We start from the raw sequence: 23,879 nt of genomic DNA on the forward strand, positions 1-23,879 counted from the left end.
CCTTGGCAAGTGCTAGATGGTAAAACAAGTCTCATGGGGAAGGTGAGGAACTAGGCTGCTTATGGAAATGCAAGCCATAGAGCTTTGCATTCAAAAACAAGTTAAAGGGCAGTCCTCTGGCATCTCAAGCCCAGAACTCACAGACGGTTGTGGAGTGGAGACCCGCTTTTTGTTCCCCAGGCAGCGATGTTCTCATTGGGGCTCACTCCAAGCTGGGAACTAGGGAAGCCACAGAGAAGAAAAAAACAAACTAGAAAACAGTGCTGACTATATGCAAGCTTGCAAGGTAGACCTAAGAGTGATTCTCTGCAAGGTAAAAGAGCAAAAGATATCCTTTAATGCCAAACAATTTACAATTCACAAGCTCTTTTCTGCACACAAACATTTAATCATAGGGAGGTGATGGGGAGCAACAGAACAAAGGCATTATTGGGGCATCAACCTAGGGTGCGGCTAGGGCCTGGAAGGAGCAATTGGGATGCAAGTCCACAGGCAGGAGCAGCAACTGGAGGGAATTCCCTACTCAGCCAACAGGGGCTCCTCTTGCCCCATTTTGTTCTCCAACTTGAGCCCCAGGGCCTGCTTCAGGATGGTGGTTGAGCAGATACCACGCTGCCCACAACTGCACAACTTCCCATAAGAATCCCTGCTTGGGCTTTGGGCTGTAAAGTAGATACTCTGACATTCATGGATTGGAGACTTGGATCCAAACACAGGCTATCTGCCCCTCCCAGCATCCTTGTTCAGTTCCCTTAATCCAGCTGTTCCCACTTGGGAATAATATATTTGACTGTTTAGGATCCTGTCTGAAGAGCTTCCTGTGGGTATCCTAAGTTGTAAAATGCGTGCCAGAGGGATGTTAGCATTGACATTAGCACTCTAACCCTGCCTGACGAAGGAGGGACCTGGGGAGCTGGGTTCTCTGCATTCTTTAGCTCTGACTGCCTGGTATATATAAATGCTCCCCTTGAAATGGGTTGGGGCAAGGGGCAAGAGCCCTGGGCTGTGTCTGGGGGCAGGGCAAGCAGGTCTGCTGTTGACCACAGTGGAGAGGTGCCCAAACTGCACCTGGTCCTGAGTGGTTCAGGGATGTGGTGCCTGAATCCTCAGTTGCCACTGTTCCTTTGGCCCTGGTTGTACAGGGGAATCACGAACACAGAGATGTCATCATAGGACACTTGCCCTTCGCCTGTGAGACCATCGTCCTTCCCCTGTGTGCTGTGTATCAGCATTTGGGCCAGCTCCGAGAACCTGTGGGGGATCATCCTGCAGATGTACTCGCAGGGCAACAGCAGAGGCAAGGCCAGACCTTGGGGAGAACTCTACCCTAGGCTGGATGCTTGGGGACCCAAGCAATGCAGTCCAACTTGGGGTCAGGCAAGCTACAAGCCTGGGAGGGCCACAGATTGGATCACAGGAGCCTGGACCCAGAGATTTATGGGACCCACAATCATCCCCACCCCCTGGAACCTTGAGAGCACACTAATCCTGACGACCTGTCCTGAGCTAGGCTCATTGTCAGCGCTGTCTTCTCAGCCGTAACTACATTTTAGTGTTGTTACTGGCAACCAGGCCCCAACAGGTCCCAAGCAGTTACAGTACCTGTTTGGGTCCTCTTGATTGCCAGGGAGGAAGCTCTGCACTATTCGTGCCACTTGCTCATTGGATAGGACATCCCAGAGCCCATCAGTTGCCATGACAACCACATCGTCCTCCTGCAGCTCCAACTGGTCCATATCCAGCACTGTCACCTGCAAATTAAACTCGAGGCTCCCTCTGTTCCCTTCCCAGCTCCCACCAGCACCAGCCTCATTGTCTGCCTTTCTGGGCAGATGGAAGCTGGTGTGGGCTGTTGCCCTCTCACCTGTGGGACAGAGAGCAAGAAGGGCTTGAGCTGAATGTTTGTGTCCAAGACTCTGAGCTGATGGTCTCCCAGGCCCCGGGAGACGGCCAGTGTTCCCAGTAACCGAGCCTGGGGAGAAGGGAGATGTGAGGTGACAGCAAATAACTTCAGCAAATGCACATACATGTAAAGCATAGAGGTGGACTGTGGCCCTCAAGCACCCTGGGCTGAGGGAGAAACATCCTGTGGCCTAGAAGCAGACCCTAGGACACCAGCCATAGCTATAAGGTACAAAGGAGAACTTGCCTCTGCAGGGGGCATCTGAAGAGGGATTCTTGGAGGGGGGCCATTCACTGACCTGCCTACCCTGTCCATGGATCAGTGGGTACTTGAGATCCGACTTCTCCACGCACTTGTAGCTCCTACCAGGAGCAGATTCAGCATCAACTCAGGCCCTACTTCCCACTTCATCTCCCCTCAACACAGGGCCCACCCTACTCAGGCAGAAGGGGACAGCTGGGCTTGAACCCCATGGCTTTCCCCACTGTACTCACCCACCCCCAACTTGCTCACCAGCCGCTCATGTGGTGATCTCTGAACAAAACCTTCTGCCCCAAGTCATCCCCTTTCAGTCGCCGAGGGAACTCCAGTCGGGTGAATTCACCAGCCAGAAGCTCAGGGTAGACAAAGGCCTGGTAGGGAGGCCATACTCGGATCAGGCTGTCTCTGGTGGCCCTGGACCCAAGAGTTGGGGCTCCACAGCCTACCTCTGCCAAGGGCACCTACCAGCTGCTGGATCCGTTGTCGCTCAGTCTCTGGAGTGAACTCAGAGCTCAGAGGCTGTACATCATCTCTCCGCACCAAGATGGCCCTGGATGGGATTGAGGAGTGGGAGAGCTCTGTGGTTGAAGCCTCCAACCTCATCCATGGCCTCCCTCCTGCTGGCCCCTCCTCCAACCACCAGGTGCCAGTTCTGCCCACGTCAATCCCTTGTTCAAAGCCCTCCATGACTGCAGGATAAAGGTTCAGTCCCTTCCGCCTGTGCCCTCCCTGGTGTCTACTGCCCGCTCATACTCCATACATGCCACACATACAAATACTTCAGCCAGTCCACCCTCCCCATTTTCATCCTTCCACTTACAGTCCTCTTTCACTGTCCCCACTGCCTCTCGTGCCTGCCCGCCCACCTGCTCCTCTCTGCAGAGCTCACTCACCTGCTGTCACCGGCATTGGCCACATACAGTTTTCCCTGCAGGGACACAGCCACCAGGGCTGTGCAGCCACCGACTTGGCCAGAGGCCTCCAGCTCCCGCCCAATCACCTCATCCTGGGGCAAACGAGGCACTTTAGCAGCTCTGTACTACCACAATATCACTGTACTGGATCCCCACCCTGCAGTTCGCTTCCCCACCAGCAAGCCTGCCTGGCAGTCCCAGCCCAAAGTCTAGCTATGACTCTAGGATCCTTTGGGAGGGAGGGAAGTCCTATTCAAAACAGTGAGGAAGGGAAACCAGCCCCTGTACCAGGGACCAACAGGGTGTGCAATGAGGTGATGCAGGTAAAAGCACATAGCACAGAGTAATCACTGGATAAATGAGAGGGGTTATGATGACAATGATGGTGGTTAGTGAGGAACAAACCATCCCAATCTTGTCTTGCCATTTCAGACATCAAGGGTGACCACCACTGTGTGCAGGAATGCCCCACAATTCAGAGTCCCTGAGGTCCCTGGTTACAAAATCTTCACTCCTTCCCCAAAGGCTACACTTAACTTACACATTCCTGGAAGGCGCTCTCCAGAGCCCCAATCACCAAGTCTTCTGTCCTAATGCCCTTTTCCTCCACAAACTGGGGATCACTGGGGCAGACAGAGTGGCCACTGAGGTGCATGGGGGGCTGAGTGGCCACCATGCCCTCTACTATGGCTTCCAACTGCCGCCGCAGGCAGGAGTGCAGGGTGTTGGCAGCCAAAATGGCTGCAGCTGGACCGCCGTGCCCATCAAATAGTGCCCAATAATGACCTGACAGGAACTGTACAGGAAAGAGTCGGTGTCAGGTTCTTCCTGGCTTCCCCAGCTGACCCCTAGCCCAGCATGGGGCACTAGGGAAAGAACTTCAGCGGGAAGTTCTAGCCCCAGTTCTGGCCCCAGCCTGTAAGAGTGGCTCAGACCCAGTTGCGCTCACCTCTTCTGGGCACAAGGTCACCCACTCCTGGTCCTCTTCAGCCCCAAACTCACATCGCCGGATGCAAAGCTTCCCACAGGCGGCTTGATCCTCATTGAACTCAGATTTCTCGGCATTGATGATCCTGAGGCCAGAAAGTGATCGGCGATCCTTCGGGAACCCACCCATGTCCCCGTGGGTACAGAGACCAGAGCTAGTGCACAGAAGGAGGAGACCTCCACACTGTCCCTTATACCTGGCCAAAGATGATGTAAGTTTCCTAACTGTTCAGGGACCTCCTGGCTAAGGCAAAACTCGGGGCACAGCCCCCGAGAGACAGAGAGACAGACAGAAAATGAATGGTGGGGCCAGGGGTGAGGAGTGGGGTGGGGGTGGGGGTTATCTCCAAAGCCCAGAATTCTGGCACTCTTCCCAGTGTTCCCAGTGTCCCTGTCTCATGTTGGAAGCCCCAGGGGTACAGGTCCTTCCCAACTTGCAACTCTCTCTAAGGAGGCTGGAGTCCCAAAGAAAAGGCAGAGGTGGGTAGGGGGAGGTTGTCAAGAGTCCAGAGGCGACAAGAACGAGTTATCCACAAGGTTGGGGGAGGGTGGTCACTCACTCAGTTTAGCCTGTTTACTAGCGCAGCACAGGCCCCCAGGCTGGATCAACAGGGAGTCAGGATCGGGAGTCCCGGTACAAGGGTGGCGGGAGTGGGGAGTGTCGGATGGGGGTCGCTCGGGAGGTGGAACACTCACTCTGCGTAGCCTGCGTTCCAGGGCAGCGCGCCGCCCCGCGCTGGGCAGCGCACTGGCCGGGATTCTGGGCGGCGCGTAGCGTCGGTTGTGCAGGGGCTGGAGCCCGAGCCGCGCAGGAAGCGAGGCCGTCGGTAGGGCACCGGGCTGGCTCGCGGCCTCGCGGGCCGCGGCGCGGTGAGCGGACCTCCAGGCAGGAAGCGACGCCGGAACCAGCCGGCGGACATGGCGCGGCGGCAGGGGGCTGCCCGCTGAGCGCTGGATGGGAGAGCGGGCCGACACCACCCGGCGGCCGGCCCCTGGGAGGAGGAAGCGCGCCGTGGGCGGGGCGGGCCGGTGATTCCCCCAAACCCCAGCCTCAGGGCTGAGTCTGCGCGCGCTGCCTGGTGCCGTCGGGCTTGTCTAGCCTCATAACAACCCTAAGAAACAAACGCTGTTACCATTCCCACCTGACAGGCCAGAGAAGTCGCTTGCCCCGTGTCATCTAGGAGGCCCAGGAGGGGTTCAGAACACACGCTGAGCCTCCAGGCTCCACCGCAGAGCATCAGGCCTCCTCCTGCTGGGCCCGGACCTTTCGCAAGGGTGAGATGGGAACAGGATGTCCTTAGAGGTGTGAGACTGACACATTGAGTAAGAATCTCAGAGCACAACGTTCCCTTCAGGTGGTCTCCATTCCTCACTGGCCCTCAGGATGGCTTTATTCTTCCTGAGACACCCTCCCGCCCTCAGGCCAGTCTGTCCTCTCTGGGCAGAAAGCAGGATCCTCACTAGAGTGCGAGTGACTGATGGACAGTAGGAATCCATGGTCCCCAAAAGGTTCCAACTAGTCAGAGTTCAGACCTGAGGCTAAAATAAGTGAAAGACTTTCCTCTGGGCTGAAGGCAAGATGTTGCAGTCTGAGCCCCTGGCTAGCTGTCATTGTAGGGTCTGTGGCAGTGTCCCCCTTCACATCTGCATGCTAATAGAGTGCTTTGTCACCCTCTGTCACTTGAGCCCAACTCCCTGTGAAGGAATTACTTCCATCTCATAACCGAGACTCAGAGGCCCACGCAGAGGAAGTATCCTGACGCCTAATGCTTTGCTGTTTCCATTATGACAGTGCGGTTGACTCAAAATCCACTCCCCAGGGGATTTCTCTTCCCCTTTCCTCCTCCAGGAAGTCAGGGTAGCTAACTCAAAGCCTTGAGGCCCACAGCCCAGGGCCCCAGGGAGGGCTACAGGAGGAGTCTCTACCTCTGTTCCTAAACCCAGCACATACTCATTAGGCCTTACTTCCTCCAGGTTGGTGAGCCCTGCCCCACTGGGAGTTCCTCTAACCTTACAGGAAGATTCTTGGGGCAGGGAGCTGTACCCAATACCTCCTTCCTCTGATGATTCAGTTCCAGAGAGCCTGGGGGCTAATTTACTGAGCCCACTGTGTGTGCCAGACCCCATGCTGGGTGCAAGAGTAGAGATAGCATTAAAGGAAATGAGCTCCCCTGCAGTGGTGGTGAAATCCTAGTGGGTGGTGCTGGCAAGCCAGTAGGGCCTTCCTCTTAGCCTCGATCACGGGTTCCATTTCTTCCCAGTGAGCCTCGTACCAGTCAGCGTTCTTCCGCTCTTTCTTCCTGTAAGCAATAATGGCGGAGTTGTATATGGCGTTGCGGAGACGTTACCAATTGGATTCGATAACGTCATCTGCCGCCATTCCCTCGCCGAGTGCATCTTCCATCCTGTTGATGAATTGCTGGGTCTTAACTGGGTTGCTGGCACAACTGGTGTTGATGCGTGGGCGACCCTTCATCTTGGAGTGGTGCAACCTCTTCGGCATTATGCGCACCTTGCTTACCACGAGGGCATGGTCCGTGTCGCAGTCTGCACTGTGGTAGCTGCGGGTGAGGAGGGTGCTGCCAATATCCGTTCTTCCGGTGATGACAAGGTCAAGCTGGTGCCAGTGGCGGGAGCGGGGGTGCCTCCATGACACCTGGTGGATCTCTTTGCACTTGAAGAATGTGTTTGTCACGCACAGGCCATGGTGACACGAAAGCTCAAGCAGTCGCTGACCATTCTCATTGATCTTTCCTCTCCCAAAGTTTCCAAGGCAGGTGGGCCAGGCCATGTGGTCGGCTCCTACTCTTGCGTTGAAGTCTCCAAGGAGATAAAGAGTGTTACTTCTGGGGATCTTGGATAACGCTTCGTCCAGTGCATGGTAGAACTGTTCTTTCTCTTCGGTGGTGGCGCAGAGGGTTGGGGCGTACGCGCTAAGAATGCTGACTGGGCCGAAAGTTGTTGACAATCGGAGAGTAAGTAATCTCTCTGTGCCTCCTGTGGGTGGCTCTATGGAGTTAACAAGCGTGTTCTTCACAGCGAACCCAACACCGTGCTGTCTTGGTTGGTCCGGAGACTTCCCTTGCCAGTAGAAGGTGTAGTTGGTTTCTCTGATAGTTCCGTTGTCGGCCAACCGGGTCTCCTGTAGAGCCGCAATGTCGATGTTTAGTCGTGCCAGTTCCCTGTCGATGACGGCGGTTTTTCTGGCATCATTGATCCATGGAAGGTCTGCAGTAAGTCCGGGACACATGGTCCTGATGTTCCAGCTAGCGAGGCAAAGAGCTGGAGGCTTCTTTCTTGTTTTTTGCTTGGAATTGCCTGGTGTGAGTGTTTTGTGGCCCACTTTTCGAGAGATGCCTCTCTGATCCCCACGCACCCAGTGGGACAGGCGAGCCATGGCGAGACAGCACCTAATTGGCTGGGGGCTGCCCAGCTTGAGGCGGGCGGTAGCTGTCCAGTGAGGTGCAATGACCTCTCCCACCGTCAGAGGAGACCCCTGGTGCTCGTTTCCTTCGCCAATCGGATGAGCTTATAACCGGTATCTGTCTCCTCCCGTGTTGAGTCGACATCTTGCGATGACGCTGGAGTGTCCTCTCCAGTGAAGCTACAAAGCCTGGGCAGGGTGATATGGAGGGCCAGCTGTTGCCCATGCAGCAGACCCCCCCTCTCTTCGCAGCTGAAGGATCCAAGGGGAAAGACAGAGTCAATACAGCTTGGCTTCAGGTGCGCCGCAGGAGTTGCCGGTGTTGACTACAACGTCAAACCGCCTTAGGGTTTCCGGCTCCGGATTTTCTGTCGGGGTTTACTCCCTTAGCCTTTCCCCTGAAGAGGTATGCCTCAAGGCAGCGGAGGTTTTTTGGAATCACTGGGAAGAAATGGAACCCGTGATCGAGGCTAAGAGGAAGGCCCTACTGGCTTACAAGGCCACGCCCACTCCCAGTACACTTCAAGCTCTACGGGCTGCCAGGAACAAAGTCCAGAAGACCGCCCGCCACTGTGCCAACACCTATTGGCTAAACCTGTGCAGAAGCATCCAGGAAGCAGCCGATATAGGCAACGCACGAGGAATGTATGAGGGTATCAAGAAGGCAACAGGCCCAATCCCCTCCAAGATCGCACCCCTTAAATCCAAGACAGGTGAGGTCATCACTGACCAGGAACAGCAAATGCAGCGGTGGACTGAGCACTACCTCAAGCTGTACGCAACGAGGAACACCGTAACAGACACTGCTCTTAACGCCATCCCAGACCTACCAGTCATGGAGGAGCTAGACACTCCACCTACTGCGGCAGAGCTCGGCAAAGCCATCGACCGCCTCGCTTGCGGGAAAGCACCAGGAAGCGACGGAATCCCTCCAGAAATCCTAAAGAGCGGGAAACCAGTCCTGCTACAGCCGCTCCACCATCTACTCTGTCTCTGCTGGAAGGAGTGTTACATCCCCCAGGATATGAGAGACGCCAACATTATCACCATGTACAAGAACAAAGGAGACCGCAGCGACTGCAACAACTACCCGGGCATCTCTCTCCTCAGCGTTGTCGGCAAAGTATTCGCCCAGGTCGCTCTTGCCCGCCTGCAGACCCTTGCTTCCCGCGTCTACCCAGAGTCCCAGTGTGGCTTCAGAGCTGGCCGATCAACAGTGGACATGATCTTCTCCCTACGCCAGCTGCAGGAGAAGTGTCATGAGTAGCATAAACCACTCTACCTCACCTTTATCGACCTCATGAAGGCGTTTGATCTGGTCAGTCGAAGCGGACTCTTCAGCTTGCTACGGAAGATTGGCTGTCCACCACATCTGCTTGCTGTGGTCATGTCCTTTCATGACAACATGCACAGCACGGTGTCCTACAACGGCGCAACCTCTGAGGCCTTCCCAGTCAGCAGCGGAGTAAAGCAGGGCTGCGTCCTCGCACCTACGCTGTTCGGAATCTTCTTCTCCATGCTCCTCCAATACGCCTTTAAGGACTGCAGCGAGGGTGTCTTCATTCACACCAGATCTGATGGCAAGCTCTACAACCTGGCCCGTCTACGAGCCAAGACCAAAGTCAAAGAGGTGCTCATCCGTGAGATGCTCTTCGCCGACGACGCAGCCTTGACATCACACTCCGAAGAGGGACTCCAGCAGTTAGTCACTTGCCTTTCCCACGCATGCAAGGAGTTCGGACTAGCCATCAGCCTGACGAAGACGAACGTTATGGCTCAAGGCACGGGGACTCCCCCATGCATCACCATCGACGGATACACCCTGGAGGTTGTCAACGATTTCACTTACCTTGGGTCCACCATCTCGAGCTCTCTGTCAGTCGACTTGGAGGTCAATCGGAGAATCGCCAGGGCAGCCACAGTTATGGCCAAACTGAACCGGCGAGCGTGGAACAATTCCAGCCTCACTGAGAAAACCAGACTGCGCATCTACCAAGCCTGCGTACTCAGCACTCTCCTCTATGGCAGCGAGACGTGGACCACCTACGCAAGGCACGAAAGGAAACTCAACAGCTTCCACATGAGGTGCCTGCGACGCGTCCTGCATGTCGCCTGGCAGGATAAGGTCCCCAACACCGAGGTGCTGAAGCGAGCCAATATGAGCAGTTTGCATGCAGTTCTTAGCGAGAGACGCCTCAGGTGGCTCGGCCATGTCAAAAGAATGGATGCAGGCCGTATTCCCAAAGACCTCCTCTACGGCGAGCTAGCAGAAGGCCAGAGGATGACAGGGCGCCCAAAACTGCGGTTCAAAGACATCTGCAAAAAGGACATGACACAATGCTCCATCAATCTCAACACATGGGAAGTTCAAGCAGACGACCGCCTAGCCTGGAGGCTCGCGGTCAGGCAAGGTACGTCACGCGCAGAGGCTGCGCGCAACGAGGAGGCAGTCCAGAAAAGATCGAGGCGGAAGCAGTGTCTACAGCAACAACAACAGCCATCTGCCTTCACCTGTAACAAGTGCGGCAGGGATTGTCACTCCCGAGTCGGACTGCACAGCCATTCTCGGCGGTGCAGATAGACTCTCAAGAAGCTACGCCATCGTCTCTCAAGACGGACGGCTGCCGCCGCCGACGACGACAGTGCTGGCAAGGGGGTAGGGGCAGTCAGAGAAAGCTTCCCAAAGGACATATGAGCTCTGACCTGTCTTTGAACAAAATTGGACCAGAGACCCTGGGCCAGGAGACCTAATTCAGTCTGTGGGGTTACCTCATCCCCACCAACCAATGGCTCAGAGGTTTTCAAAGTCTAAAATTAGAGGTAATAACACAAACACAGTTTATTCCTCCACCCCACTGTCATGGACTCTCCTCAGTGTGATGAAGCTTCTATTCTCTAAGGTCTATTCAGAGAAGCTTCTGGTGGTCAGATGTCATAGGTGGTTTGTCGCCCAGCTAAGCCATTTTAAGTTTTCAAAGCCATGTGGCACCCTATGACAATCGCATTCTCCCTGTTCCCAGGTGTCCTGAGTGTTCCTTCAGTGCCACCCAGGATCCTCCTGTTCTTGCCTGGATCCCAAGCCTGACTCTTGGTTTATTCCCTCATTTTGATGAAGCACATCCTCTTACAACTTTCCAAGAAGGGATGACTGGAAGATAATTTCCCTAGGTCCTTGCAAGTCTGAAAAAGCTTATATTCTGTCTTTGTCTTTTTTTTTTTTATACTCACATAAGGACATGCTTATTGATTTTAGGGAGAGAGGAAGGGAGGGAGAGAGAGAGAGAGACATTGATGTGAAAGAGAAACATTGGTCAGTTGCCTCTTGTATGCACCCCAGCCAGGGATCAAACTTGCAACCCAGGTATGAGCCCCGGCCAGGAATCAAACCCTCAACCTTTTGGTGCATGGGACACTGCTCAACCAACTGAACCACCCGGCCAGGGCTCTGCCTTTGCTGTTGACTGATAGTTTGGCTCAGAATTCTGACTGCTTTGTTTATTAACTTCGCTGTTGCTGATGCTGAAATCCAGTGTCCCTCTTATTCCCAGACCTTTGGCTTGGCTTGTCTTGTCTTGTCTTTGCCTTTTTCTCTCTCCAGAAACTTTCTGGTTCTTCTGTCTCTGGTGTCTGAAGTTGTAGGTGAGGAGCCTTAGGGGATGAGTCTGTCTTCATTCCTAGGCTGACCCTCCCTCGAGGCCATTCAATTCCTCACTCCCCAGTGACATCCTTTTAAGGTCACCCCTTTCCAACAACTTGAATGAACTCAAATCAAGTGCGCCCTCTCCTGGTGAGAGGCCTCTCCTCAGCTAACTTAGCATGTGAAGGATGAGGGTGGGAGAGGAGCAAGCTTAGAAAAAGGAGAAAAGTTTTTATGGTACATATTTTTTTTCACTCACAATGAAAGTAGCTTTTGTTGAGTCCCACATCTGTCCTTAACAAAATTTAATTTTTAAAAGTTAATACTTTCACATGACTCAAAATGAAAAGGGTATAAAAGCAACAACTCTCCCTCACAATCCCATCCCTTGGCTGCCCAGTTTCCCTCCCTGGAGGCAGTCTGTATTACTGCTTTCTTGTGGATCATTCCAGAGATGTCGAGGTATTCTGTGAAAATTCAAGCAAGAAAAAAAAAAAAAAAAACACCAAAAACCCCCACATTACATATAAGATAAGTGCTGGAGAGGGTGTGAAGAAAAGGGGACTGTTGTACATTGTTGGTGGGAATGTAAATTGGTGAAGCCACTGTGGAAAGCAGGATGGAGGTTCCTGAAAAAAGTAAGGAGATTAGAATGCTAGCAGAGAGATGGAAAGAAGTGGTTGGATTTGGGAGGACTGTAGGAAGTGAAACTTAAGGGCTGGAGAAGTTAACCAACTTGGCCAGAGTCCCATAGTGACTATTTAAATTTATATGAATTATAATGACATAAAATTAAAACATTCCACTTTCTCAGTGGCATCAGCCACATTGTGAGTGCTCAGTAGACACACATGGCTACCTTATTGAACAGGCAGGTTATATGACATTCCCATTGTCACAGAAAGTGCAGTTGGACAGCACTCAGAATCCTGGTCTCCTGAAGTTCCTTCCTAAGGCTCAGGCAAATTCCCTACTCAGTTTGGAGTCTCTGAGCATTTTGGGGGCTGACGTCAGCAACTCCAGACTGTGCTTGACCTGTGAAAAAGAGTGGAGTCCAGAGCAGCAGAATTCTTCCTGACCCTTTACTACAATACAAGATAGTGGCTGAGAAGTAGAAAGCAACCATCACTAATGTGTTCATATGAATTTGATCACAGGGCCACCAGGACTGCCTGGAGACTCAGGGACCAAGCACAGACCCTTCTTCGTGTGCGACTGTGTGAAGCACTGAAGGACTTGCCCAGCTTCTGAAAATGTTGGCATACAGCATGGACATTTCACGGTTGGAATTGCCCATTTCTCAATTAGATATCAGAAGAATAATAAAGTTACTTCTGACGAGTACGTATTATCCATAGTAAAATAAAATGGGATTGCAGCAACTACAACTCAATCTTCTATCTCAGAGGTTTATTGACTTGAATTCCATTAGAATCAGTAGCAGGATCTGAGTGTAATAAAATGGACTCATTTTCCACATTTTTTCCTTTAGTGCTGGTGGTGGTACAAAAAAAAAAATAAAAGATGAGCACTTGTTTACATTTCCCCTGCTAATTTGTTATTTTTGTGGCGATTTTTGTAACAGTCCTGTTGTTTCAGATAGTGGCTTCCACCTCACCTGAGTTCAGAGCTAGGATAGCAAGTCCATGGCACAAGTCTGTGCCCTCTTCCTTGAAGATGTCATTAATCAGTTGCAGAACTCTTTCCTCCAACTCCATATATGGCCTTAGAATCCTTCTCTGCCCAGCAGTCCAAGCCAGGGGAGAGAATAGGTCAGAAACCTGGTTGCTATCCTTGGATTACAGACAGGCATTTTATCTGAAGTGGAGCAAGGTTAAAATTCAGTTCTCAGAACAGCAATAGAAAATTGTTCAGAGCTGTCTACTTCTGGGAAAAGGGAAAATTCTTGTTAGTTGGGGGCTATTAAGGAGGAATGGTTTACCTAGTCAGTGTGGCAGTGGCTAAATGGTGGATGTAGCATCACAGAGAATAATAGGAACGCTCAGCATGATGATGAAAATATTTCTCAGCACTTCCATTAGGCTTTTTCTTTTGTCTGACTGGTGAGACCTGGGGCTGTCTTTCCGCCAAATTTGGCAGAAAGTATGTTGTGTCTCACATATGGTTCTGACTTGATTGGCTTTCTTGTAAACTACTTGGCAGATGTTCCACTCAAACAAGCAAACTAACTGAGGTGGTATGAAAGAATTCTGGAACTTGAGGAGATCAAGAGAACATGCATCAGTGAATGAATAAGTGAACATAGGCTGGTAATCCCAAAAATGAGTTCCATGGAACCATTCTCCATGTGGTAATAGAAATAGAAGGTTAAAAAGGTTTCATCATCAGTCATGCTTTGGAAATGCTGGGTTCAGCAAAGTAAAACAAACTTCTTTAATGCAGGACTTCTCTGTGTGACAGTACATCTTGTGATTCTCCAAAAAGGTGATTCAGTATACTGCTTGTTTCAAACTTATTTGATCACAGGATATTTTTCTTTTTCTTTTTTAATCTGTGAAATAGCCTGTAAAATTAATATTCTAAGAAACACATTTTGGGAAACCCAATGCTGGTCTAAACTCCTCATTTCACAGGTGACAAGAAATGAGTTCCAAAGAGGTTAGCATAGCTTTCTCACTGAAAGGAAGGTGTTTAGGTTGGGATTCAAACTTGTCTGAGGCCACTACATCATGTCACTTATTGGAGAGTTGGAAGTGCTTTGCATGTCATCTTTTCACAAGAGATCCTGGGTTAATACTGTCCCTTCCGGGCAGACTATTTAGTATATAATAAGCAGGGTTGGCTGAAGTGAAGTCACAGGAACATGCTCCTAGGTCCATCTGGTTCATGGTTGTCACCAACAGAGGCTCCAGGTGAGATGTCTTTGTTGTCCTTGCTAGTTTCACTATGAAGAATGAGCCCCATTATTTTTGTTTCTAAATAACAGTGCACAACCTCTTCAATTAATCCAAAACTTTTCCATGGATCCTGGCTTTTCTTCTTCTTGGTGACAAGAAGTATCTTAAATTGTGAGTTCCACAAAGGTGCAGAGGTAATTTGGGACATCCTCTTGGACCTAATTAACTTATTGCAGATGCTTATTTAAACTATTAATAAATGCAAGTGTTATGGGAGCCCCTCAGAAAAATCCCTTTCCTAGACCTCAAGACCCTTGACAACATTGTGTAATTGCTTTTTCATTTCTTGGGCAACTGATTGAATTAGTGAACTATAGCTAGTTTCTAACATTCATTTCGTGGGGCCTTTTCTCAGAAATGGGCTCCTTATCTATTTGCTTAAAGTGAGAGAATATTTAATGTTTGTAAACCCTCTGCTGAACACTCTTTTGTTTAAAAATCACCCTTACTTGTTACGCTTATTCTTAGGCATGCTCATACTCATATTAGGGAGAAGCTTTTATTATGTATTTCAAAAGTGGCCTAAGAGAATTGGGTTTAGGATAGCACCACAGCCCCACAGTTTCTTTCTGGGGAAAAGCACTAAAAGGTATCAGTCTAGCCCTCTCCTTGGGGAACAGTAGCCCAATTGTTCTGGGACCCAGGGATATTCAGACTATTGTAGGAACCAGACTTTCCCAGAGGATAGAAGCAGTGTGGGAAACCTGGATATGGCTTAGCATGGCTGCTGGCAGGCAATAATGAGAGAAGAAAGTCATTTTTGCTGGTTGCTGATTCTTTGTGTCTGCAATTTCTGTCAAGACAGAAATTGGTGTGATCAAATGGGATTGAAGTACTGTTTAGAAGAGAGAGGGAAGCAACCCAAGTCTCGTTGATTTCAGGGCAATGAAGTTGGCCTTGTTTACACCATTCTGTTCTCCAGGCTTTAATAGAAATTGCTGGGCTCTCACCAGTTTCATAGGTCAGGTGGTATTTTGTGCTCTTATTCCAGGTATGGCTGTGTAACAAGTTACTGCAACACAGAACGAGTTATGCCCATGGATTCTGTGGGTCAGGAGGTCAGATAGGGCATGGTTGGGATTGCATGTCCGTGTTCCAGGATGCCAAGGTCCCAGTTGGAGAGACTCAAAGTTTGGTGGTGATGCAATGACAAGGGGCTGGAGTCTCCTGAAGGTTTATTCCTACACATATCTGGTGCCTGGACTAGGAAGATTCAGAGTCATCTGGCTTCTCCATGTAGCCTGGTTTCCAGGTTGGAGAGTCACATAGTAGTAGAGCCTATGGAAGCCGTTTTTGGCAAACACAATACTCCATTTCTCTCAGGAGTTCAGTGTGAGGAAGGCCAGGCTAAAGAAGGGTGACAGCTTCCAGGGTATGCACTAGACAAGTGCCCACATTATCTGCTAGTGATCTGAATTTCCTGGAGTGGTGACAGAATTCCCTTCTGTCACAGGGAGAGCTCCACGGGGACTTGTGAGTCTTAAGCCATGTGGCACACTTGTTAGCATGTAACATTTTTTCCTAAATGCCAACCCTCTGAGGCAGTTGTAGCATCTAGGGGGCCTTTATATAAATTAGATAAAGATGCCCCTTGGATATGAGGGAGTGGCAAGCAGAGGGCAGCCTCTCCCTCCTTGGATAAGCCCTGGTTTCAGGGCACCTACTGCATAATGAAATGTAGCAATCCTGGTAACTATTATTGTTGTAACTGGTTTTACCATTAAAAAAAGAAAGAAAGAAAGTAGCAGTTTTCATGCCTAGAGCCCTCCTGGTTGCCTTCTCCAGGTCCATTTCTAGCTGCCCCATTCAGTGGACCTGTGTTTTTACCTTTTCTATAGCTCTCCCTTTTCTCTAGCTTGAGGAGGGGCACATTTCCAGGAATGCTGATTGCTTAAGAGGACTGAATGTCCATTTAAAATATATGTGAACAATTTTAAAATTTCTAACTTCAAATGTAATACATATGTGTTATAAAATTCAAGCAAGCGATATAGTATGATAAAGGAAGATAGTGACTCAGAACTCTCTTTAGTTATGGGGATATTTAGCAATATGGTGGGCCTATATGAATGTAAGATGGAGGAGTGTGCAAAACAGACAGCAGGGAGGGAGGGAGGGAGGAGGGAACGTGCAGCTTTTGCCTAATGACACACTTCTGTACTGATCTTGGGCATAGGGAATTTTAATTGGTGGAATGAATTCTTCCAAAAGTAAAAATAAAAATTCATGAAGAAAGAAACCATAGGGTAGAAGAAAAGTAGCCATTGATTCTTTGAGTTTAAAGTTCTTGAGGTTAAAAGTTCTTGTAGATTTTTCTCTGTGGCTTTCCCTTCAAAAAGACCAATTCAAAACAATAGAATTGTGGTTACTCAAAAGAAAGTTAACTCTGTGAATACAGTAAAAACCATTGAATTGTATGCTTTGGGTGAATTGTACGGCATGGGAATTATATCTCAACAAAGCTGTTACAAATTAATAAAATTTTTAAAGGCCCAAATTTCATAAGCACTAAGCTTTCTGAGAACCAAGTTGTTTTCCTGTGAAATTAACAGTCAGATGTTAAACCTTAAGTCAATTCATCTTGTAGACTTTTCCAGGAAGATTTCGCAATCAAAGTACATAATAAAAAATTTTAAAAAGGCAACAAGATGAATGGTACTATATAAAATACTAAAAAGATAGATTTTTAAGAAATCATTAATAGTGAAGAGATGTCAAATTGTTCATTATAATCATTCTTTTGTTACCTACATTTAATTTATCAGATGCTGCTCATTTGGGCTTTGTGGGTGGGGGCAGGGGTGGCTAGGGATGAGAAATATTGGACAGTTTGCTTCTTCTGTTAATTTTCTATAAATCTCATTAACTGAAATCTGTAATTTGAACTCGGCTGTTCTTTGAAATGCTCTGGAGTTCAATCAATTTCTTAATCCTGTAATCACAGTGGGAGCCACTGAAAAGGAGACATGGACTACAGAAAATTGCACGTTCCCTTTCACAGGGTCCCAAAGAGGGAATTCAATGTCTCCTTCACAAAACCTCATCTACTAACACTGCATACGTGAGTGACTTGGGGGAGGGAAATAAAATGAGAAAAAAGAAAGTCAAGAAATCATCATTGTTAGATGAACAACCAAAAAAAAAAATCAAGATTTCAACACCACCTGATGAAATTCAAATTATATTATTCACAGTGGTGGCTTTTCTCCCCCTTTTCAAATGATTTATTATTCTTTGATATTACAATCAGTTAGCTAGCTTGCTGTAGCATAAATATTTGATCTTGGTGTAATGCTTTTCACAACTACTTTTTGCTACAGCTAGACATTCTTGTTTTTTGCTTCCATCTTTCCTTGATTAAAATGAGGAGGCAAATACAAGTAGTAGGTGAACAAAGAGAATAGTAAACATTGACCTGTAAATTATCCAAGTGAGCGAAGCGAAAGCTCCAGGGGAAAAGTAAAATTTCGTCAGGGAGAAAGTCTAAAACCACATTTCCTGGGGGCCACATTTGGTGTGTCCTCCTTTGTTTTGCTTTGTGTTTGCTTGCTGGGGACAATCAGGACACCATGGAATTCATTTTGTCTTCAAATCAATCTTTTTGTTCTTTTTTTATTATTAGAGCAAACTGTACAAGAAACAGGGCTGGATTTTCAGACAGTCTTTATACGTGTCAAAATTCAGGTCGAATAGAATGGCTAGGACAGAGCAAAGATTCAGTTGCCTTGTGGAACATCCTGTGTGGAAATTCTCCAGAAAAAGGTGCCTCTGAGAGAACTTGGAAGCTAGTGGTTCCAGCAACTTGGGTTTGAGAGGATGCTCTGGTAAGGGGGATCTGGGTGGGGCACTGAACCTCCACTACAACCACTGACTTGAGTTCTGCTTTAAAATTTTTTTAAAAATTATATTTTATTGATTATGCTATTACAGTTGTCCCAAAATTTCCTCCTTTTCCCCCCTCCACCCAGCATCCCGCACTCCCTCAGGCAATCCCCACACCATTGTTCATGTCCCTGGGTCCTGTGTAGGTTCTTTGGCTACTCCATTTCCTGTCCTGTTCTTTACATCTGCATGGCTATTCAGTAACTACCTATCTGTACTTCTTAATCCCCTCACCTCTTCACTCATTCTCCCATACACCCTCTCATCTGGCAACCATCAAAATTCTCTCCAACTAAGGACTTCCAGCCAAGATGGAGGCATAGGTAGATAAGCTCCGCCTCCTTGCACAACGATAAGAAGGATCACAACTAATCTCAAAACAAAAAACGACCAGAATTGCCAGAAAATCAAACTGTATGTAAGTCCGACCACCAAAGATTTAAAGAAGAACTATTCATCCAGATGGGTAGGAGAAACGGAGCTGGGGAGCTGGGGTGGAGAGGATGAGGTATGGTGGGGCGGGGTGAGGCAGTGGTGGCAAAGCAGCAGTGGCAAAGCAGCAGTAGTGGCCAGTGTGACAGGCCGTCCCACATTCCTGTGTGGTGGATAAAGACCAGGAAGAACACCTGGGGAGCGATCCTAGGCCCAGGCCAAACTGCACAGCCCAGGGTTTCAGTGCTGGGAAAGTAAAGCCTCATAGCTTCTAGCTATGAAAACCACGGGGGGTTGGGGTGGCAGAAGAAACTGCCCTTCTCTCAGGAGAGTCCATTTAGAGGGCTCCCAAGGTCCTAGTTACCTTCGTAGGTAACTCTCTGCTTTTCTCTGGCTGTTTTTAAGATTCTCTTTTTATCTTTAGTCTTTGACATTTTAATTATGACGTGTCTTAGTGTGGTTGTCTTTGGGTCCAACTTGTTTGGGACTCTCTGTGCTTCCTGGACTTGTAAGTTGATTACCTTCACCAAATTAGGGAAGTTTTCTTTCATTATATTTCAAGTAATTTTTCATTTTCTTGCTCTTCCTCTTCTCCTCTGGCACCCCTATGATATGAATGCTGGCACTTTTGAAGGTGTCCCCAGAACCTTATTATTCTCTCCTTATTTTTTTAAATTCTTATTTCTTCATTCTGTAATCGTTGACTGTTCATTTCTTCTTTATGTTCCAATTCATTGATTTGAACCTGGATTCTCTCCCTTCACTATTAGTTCCCTGTGGATTTTTCTTTATTTAACTTAGTGTAGCCTTCATTTCTTTCCTTATTCATTTGCCATACTCAATGAGTTCTCTGAGCATACTTATCACTAGTGTTTTGAATTCTGCATCTGATAGGGTGGCTATCTCCATTTTACTTAGTTCTTTCTCTGGAGTTTTGATCTGTTCTTTCATTTGGGCCATATTTTTTTTTTTAAATGTTTTATTGATTACGCTGTTACAGTTGTCCCAATTTCTTTTCCCTCTGCTCCCCTCCACCCAGTGGCCCCTCTTCCTTCAGTTGTCTCCCCCTTTTAGTCCATGTCCATTGGTTGTGCATATAGTTCTTCTCAACATCTTCCTGTCTACTCCACTCCCTCCTACTATGCTTCTTAATTCCTGTACCATCTCCCTCCCTCTCCCCCTTCCCCCTCCCTGCTGACATCCCTCCAATATGTTCCCCATACCTATAGTTATTTTTCACTCTTGTTGCCTACTTAGATTGCCTTTGTTTCAATTCCCTATCTTCTGTTGGTTGTTGTGATGCAGTTTTCATTTTAATGTTCATAGTTTTGATCTTCCTTCTTCTAAACCAGTCCCTTTAACATCTCATATAATAGTGGTTTGGATCTAATGAAGTCCTTCAGTTTTACTTTGTCCTGGAAACACTTTCTCTGCCCTTCTATTCTGAATGACAGTTTCGCCGGATAGAGTATTTGTGGATGTAGGTTTTTGATTTTCATTACTTTGAATATTTCTTGCCAGTCCCTCCTTGCCTGCTGGGTCTCTTTTGAGAAATCAGCTGAAAGTCTAATTGGGACCCCTTTGTACATGATTCTTTTCTTCTCTCTTGCTGCTTTTAAGATTCTCTCTTTATCCTTAATTTTTGACATTTTGATGATAATGTGTCTTGGAGTGGTTCTCCCTGGGTCCAGTTTTTCTGGAACTCTCTGTGCTTCCTGGACCTGTAAGTCTATTTCCTTCCCCAAGTTTGGGAAGTTCTGCTTTATTATTTTTTCACATAATTTTTCAATTTCTAGTTCTTCTTCTTCACCCTCTGACAATCCTATTATCTGAATGTTCATTTGCTTATAGCTGTCCCAGAGATTTCTGATCTTCTTCTCACTTTCCTTACTTTTTATTTCCTCTTTCAGCACTGGTTGTCTGTTTGTCCCTTCTCTATGTTCCGGTTTGTTGATTTGATCTTTGGATTTTATTTTCTCACCACTTGTCTCATATGTGTTTTCGTTCGTTTCAGTATGAGTAGCTTTCATTCCTTCCCTGTCCTGTTCCAACTCTTTTGTTAATTCTTTAAGCCACCTAATAACTATAGCTCTGAACTGAGCCTCTGAAAGGTTTTTTATTTGTTCCTCTGTCAGGTCTCTCACCTGACAGAGCTGCGTCACCGGGATTTCAATCGTTGTCTGCTTCATTCTAAGAGATTTGTGTTTAGCTTTCTTCCTGGGCAGGCTATAGGGGGCGGAGCCCCGTACACTCATCACTGCCTGGCGACCGGCAGCGATAGGCGACCGGTGGCGATCGGCGACCTTTTTCACTGCTCTGAGGCGCTTTGTGTGGGGGCGGGGGTCCAAGATGGATTCCTGCTGTTACTGTCTGCCGAGAGACCGAGATCTGTCCCCCTGCCCTCTGGGCCTCTCTGTCCGAGACAATGGGGGGTCGGCCCTCCCCAGCGTTGGGATTGCGAGCTGCCGGGACTCGACTGCGGCCGGGTTTACTCCTCTGGCATTTCTCTCAGTCCTGCCACTATCCCCACTGCTACCAGAAACAGTGCCGCCCGACCTTTCCGCTGCGATTTTCGCCCCTCCTACCCGTCCGGACGAGCACCGCTGGTTTATAACTTCATACGTTGGGCTTCCATGTAGTTTTATTTTCTGGAATTTCTAGTTATCTTTTGTTTTTAGGTAGTTGTATTCCTTCTTAGTTGTAGAGGGAGACCAAGCAGGTCAGTCTAAGCCTCCATCTTGGCCGGAAGTCCCCTGCTTTGGGCCATATTTCTTTGTCTCCTCAATTTGACAGTCTCTCTGTTTTCATTTCTGTCTATTAGGTAGAGATGCTTTGACTCCCTGTCCGGGCACACCTGTTACATTGTAAGGCACGGAGGCTTAGGTAATCATCAGTGTGGGGCAACCCATTTAACTGCTTTGTGTATGTAGGGGAGGGGTCAGAGAGGGAACAATGCCACTTGCTTGGCAGTTACCCCTTTTCCAATTACTTCACCCACTTCCCGCATGTGACTGGTACCCTTCTAGCTGCTGTCCTGGTGGTGGTTCCCAGAGTGGGCAGACTTGTGTACGAAAAGAAAAACAAACAACTAGAACAGGAGCAGAATCATAGATATGGAGATCATATGGAGGGTTATCAGTGGGGAGGGGGAAGGGGGAGAATGGGGAAAAAGGTAGAGGGATTAAGAAGTATAATTAGTGGTACAAAATAGACAGGAGGATATTAAGAATAGTAAAGGTAATGGAGAAGCCAAAGAACTTACATACACAACTTATGGACGTGAACTAAGCAGAGGGATTGCTGGAAGGAAGGGTGGTACTGGGCAGAGGGGGACAAGGGAAAAAATGGGGACCATTGCAATAGCATAATCAATAAAATATACTTAAACAAATGCTCTTCATATCCACGATTCTCTCTCTGTTCTTCTTATTTGCTTAGTTTGTTTTTTTAGATTCAATTGTTGATAGATATGTATTTTTTGCCATTTCATTGCTCATAGTTTTGATCTTCTTTTTCTTAAGTAAGTCCCTTTAGCATTTCATATTATAATGGTTTGGTGATGATGAACTCCTTTAGCTTCACCTTGTCTGGGAAGCTTTTTAACTGTCCTTCGATTCTAAATAACTTTGCAGGGTAGAGCAATCTTGGCTGTAGGTCCCTGCTTTTCATGACTTTGAATATTTCTTATAAATCCCTACTATCCTGCAAAGTTTCTTTTGAGAAATAAGCTGAGAGCCTTATGGGAATTCCCATGTAGGTAACTAACTGCTTTTCTCTTACTGTTTTTAAGATTCTCTCTTTATCTTTAAACTTTAGCATTTAAATTATGATGTGTCTTGGAGTGGGTCTCTTTGCACCCATCTTGTTTGGGCTCTCTGTGCTTTCTGGACCTGCATGTCTATTTCCTTTGCCAAATTAGGGAAGTTTCTTTCATTATTTTTCAAAAAGATTTTCAATTTCTTGCTCTTTCTCTTCTCCTTCTGGCACCCCTATGATGCAAATGTTGTATTGCTTGAAGTTGTCCCAAAGGCTGCTTACACTAGCCTTGTTTTTTTGGGATTCTTTTTTCTTCTTGTTTTTCTAATTGGTTGTTTTTTGCTTCCTTATGTTTCAAATTATTGATTTGATTCTTGGTTTCATCCACTCGACTGTTGTTTTCCTGCAAATTATTCTTTATTTTAATTAGTGTATCCTTTGTTTCTGACTGGATCTTTTTTATGCTATTGTGGTCTTCACCAAGTTCCTTGAGCAGCCTTATAAGAAGTGTTTTGAGCTCTGCATCTGATTGATTGTTTATCTCCATTTTGTTTAGATATTTTTCTGGAGTTTTTATTTGTTCTTTTATTTAGGCCACGTTTCTTTGTCTTCTGATTTTAGCACCCTCCCTGTGTTTGTTTCTATGTATTATGTAGAACTGCTATGACTCCCTGTCTTGGTAGGATGGCCTAATATAGTAGAGGTCCTATAGGGTCCTGTGACACAGCCTTCCCTCCCACCCATGCTGAGTACACTCTCCTTTTGTAGTTGAGCCTTGATTGCTATTGGCAGGTCAATGGGAGGGATTTACCAAGGCCAGTCAGCTGCAAGGACTGACCACTGACCACCAACCTCCACCCTCCATAAAGGATCAGCTGTGTGGGGCCGGGTGGTGGTGCTCCCACGTGGTCTGTAGTTGCCCACTGGCTGTGCAGGCTCTGGGGTTTTCTGGATGGTGCTGGCCCATGTCAGCCCCCACCTGTGTTCTGCCCAGGCCCACCCTACATGAGCTATAAAGCTATCTGAGATGTTTGCTACTTGTGCTTGCCTTAAAGACTCCCAGGTGAAGCCAAGCTGTGAATCTAAGGTGGTTGCTGCTAGTGCTGGACGTGGGGCCTTTTATCAAGAAGTATGGTGGGCTGGGATCTCCCTGAGGCTGGCTATTGCTTATTTGAGAGGATTTAGGAAGTTATGAAGCATGAACCAAGACCAGCCATTCATATGGAAAAGTAGCCTGGGTAGGTCCATATATTGTGTGAGATGGAGTCTCTGGGGATCTCCAGGGCAGGGCAAACAGTGTAGCCAGGTTGATGGAGTCTCAGATATGGCACCTACTTGCAGCTCTGTGACTCTGTGGGGGGAAGGTTAAAAAAGGGACAATGGCCTGCCTTTTGGTCTGGGAGAAGGCTGTGCCCCATCTCTCGCCTTGATGCCAAACTCCACTTTCTCCCTGGTACCTTTCAAGGTGCCACTGGTGCCTTTAAGGATGCTACTCTGGTGCTGGAGCTCAGAGAGAGTGAGTCTGTAGTGATTTATTTACATTATGTACATAGTTATTATCTATCTTCCCTACCAGACTGTTAAGATGCAAGAGGGCTGGCACTTTGCTTTGCTTTCTTCAGTATATGTAGTGCCTTACACAGAGTACACACTTCATGTAGTTATTGAATGAAGACATGATTATTGTCACCACAATGACAGAGAAGGCCAAAGCAGGGTTAAAGTGAATTTACCGTTACTGGAATTTTCACATACAGCATGCTCA

General features: G+C 47.9%; 1 protein-coding gene across 2 annotated transcripts; it reads right to left on the reverse strand.

Moving 5' to 3' along the window:
• Positions 1-314: 314 nt before the first annotated feature.
• On the reverse strand, positions 315-5,075 carry PPM1M (protein phosphatase, Mg2+/Mn2+ dependent 1M). Of its 2 annotated transcripts, XM_090284091.1 has the most exons (10): positions 4,762-5,075; positions 4,028-4,151; positions 3,620-3,874; positions 3,058-3,170; positions 2,630-2,714; positions 2,417-2,535; positions 2,202-2,265; positions 1,865-1,972; positions 1,603-1,751; positions 315-1,251 (listed from the first exon to the last, which is right to left on the reverse strand). In XM_090284091.1, the coding sequence occupies exons 1-10, from the start codon at positions 4,983-4,985 to the stop codon at positions 1,107-1,109; spliced, it is 1,386 nt and encodes a 461-aa protein (XP_090140217.1). In that variant the 5' UTR covers positions 4,986-5,075; the 3' UTR covers positions 315-1,106. The 2 variants fall into 2 exon arrangements, with proteins under 2 accessions (XP_090140217.1, XP_090140218.1); XM_090284092.1 differs by lacking the exon at positions 3,620-3,874 and having other exon boundaries at positions 4,762-5,074.
• Between the last annotated feature and the right edge of the window lie 18,804 nt (positions 5,076-23,879).

Source organism: Furipterus horrens, unplaced genomic scaffold (genome assembly GCF_987537825.1).
Source record: "Furipterus horrens unplaced genomic scaffold, mFurHor1.1.pri manual_scaffold_7, whole genome shotgun sequence".
Classification (NCBI taxonomy): Eukaryota; Metazoa; Chordata; class Mammalia; order Chiroptera; family Furipteridae; genus Furipterus; species Furipterus horrens.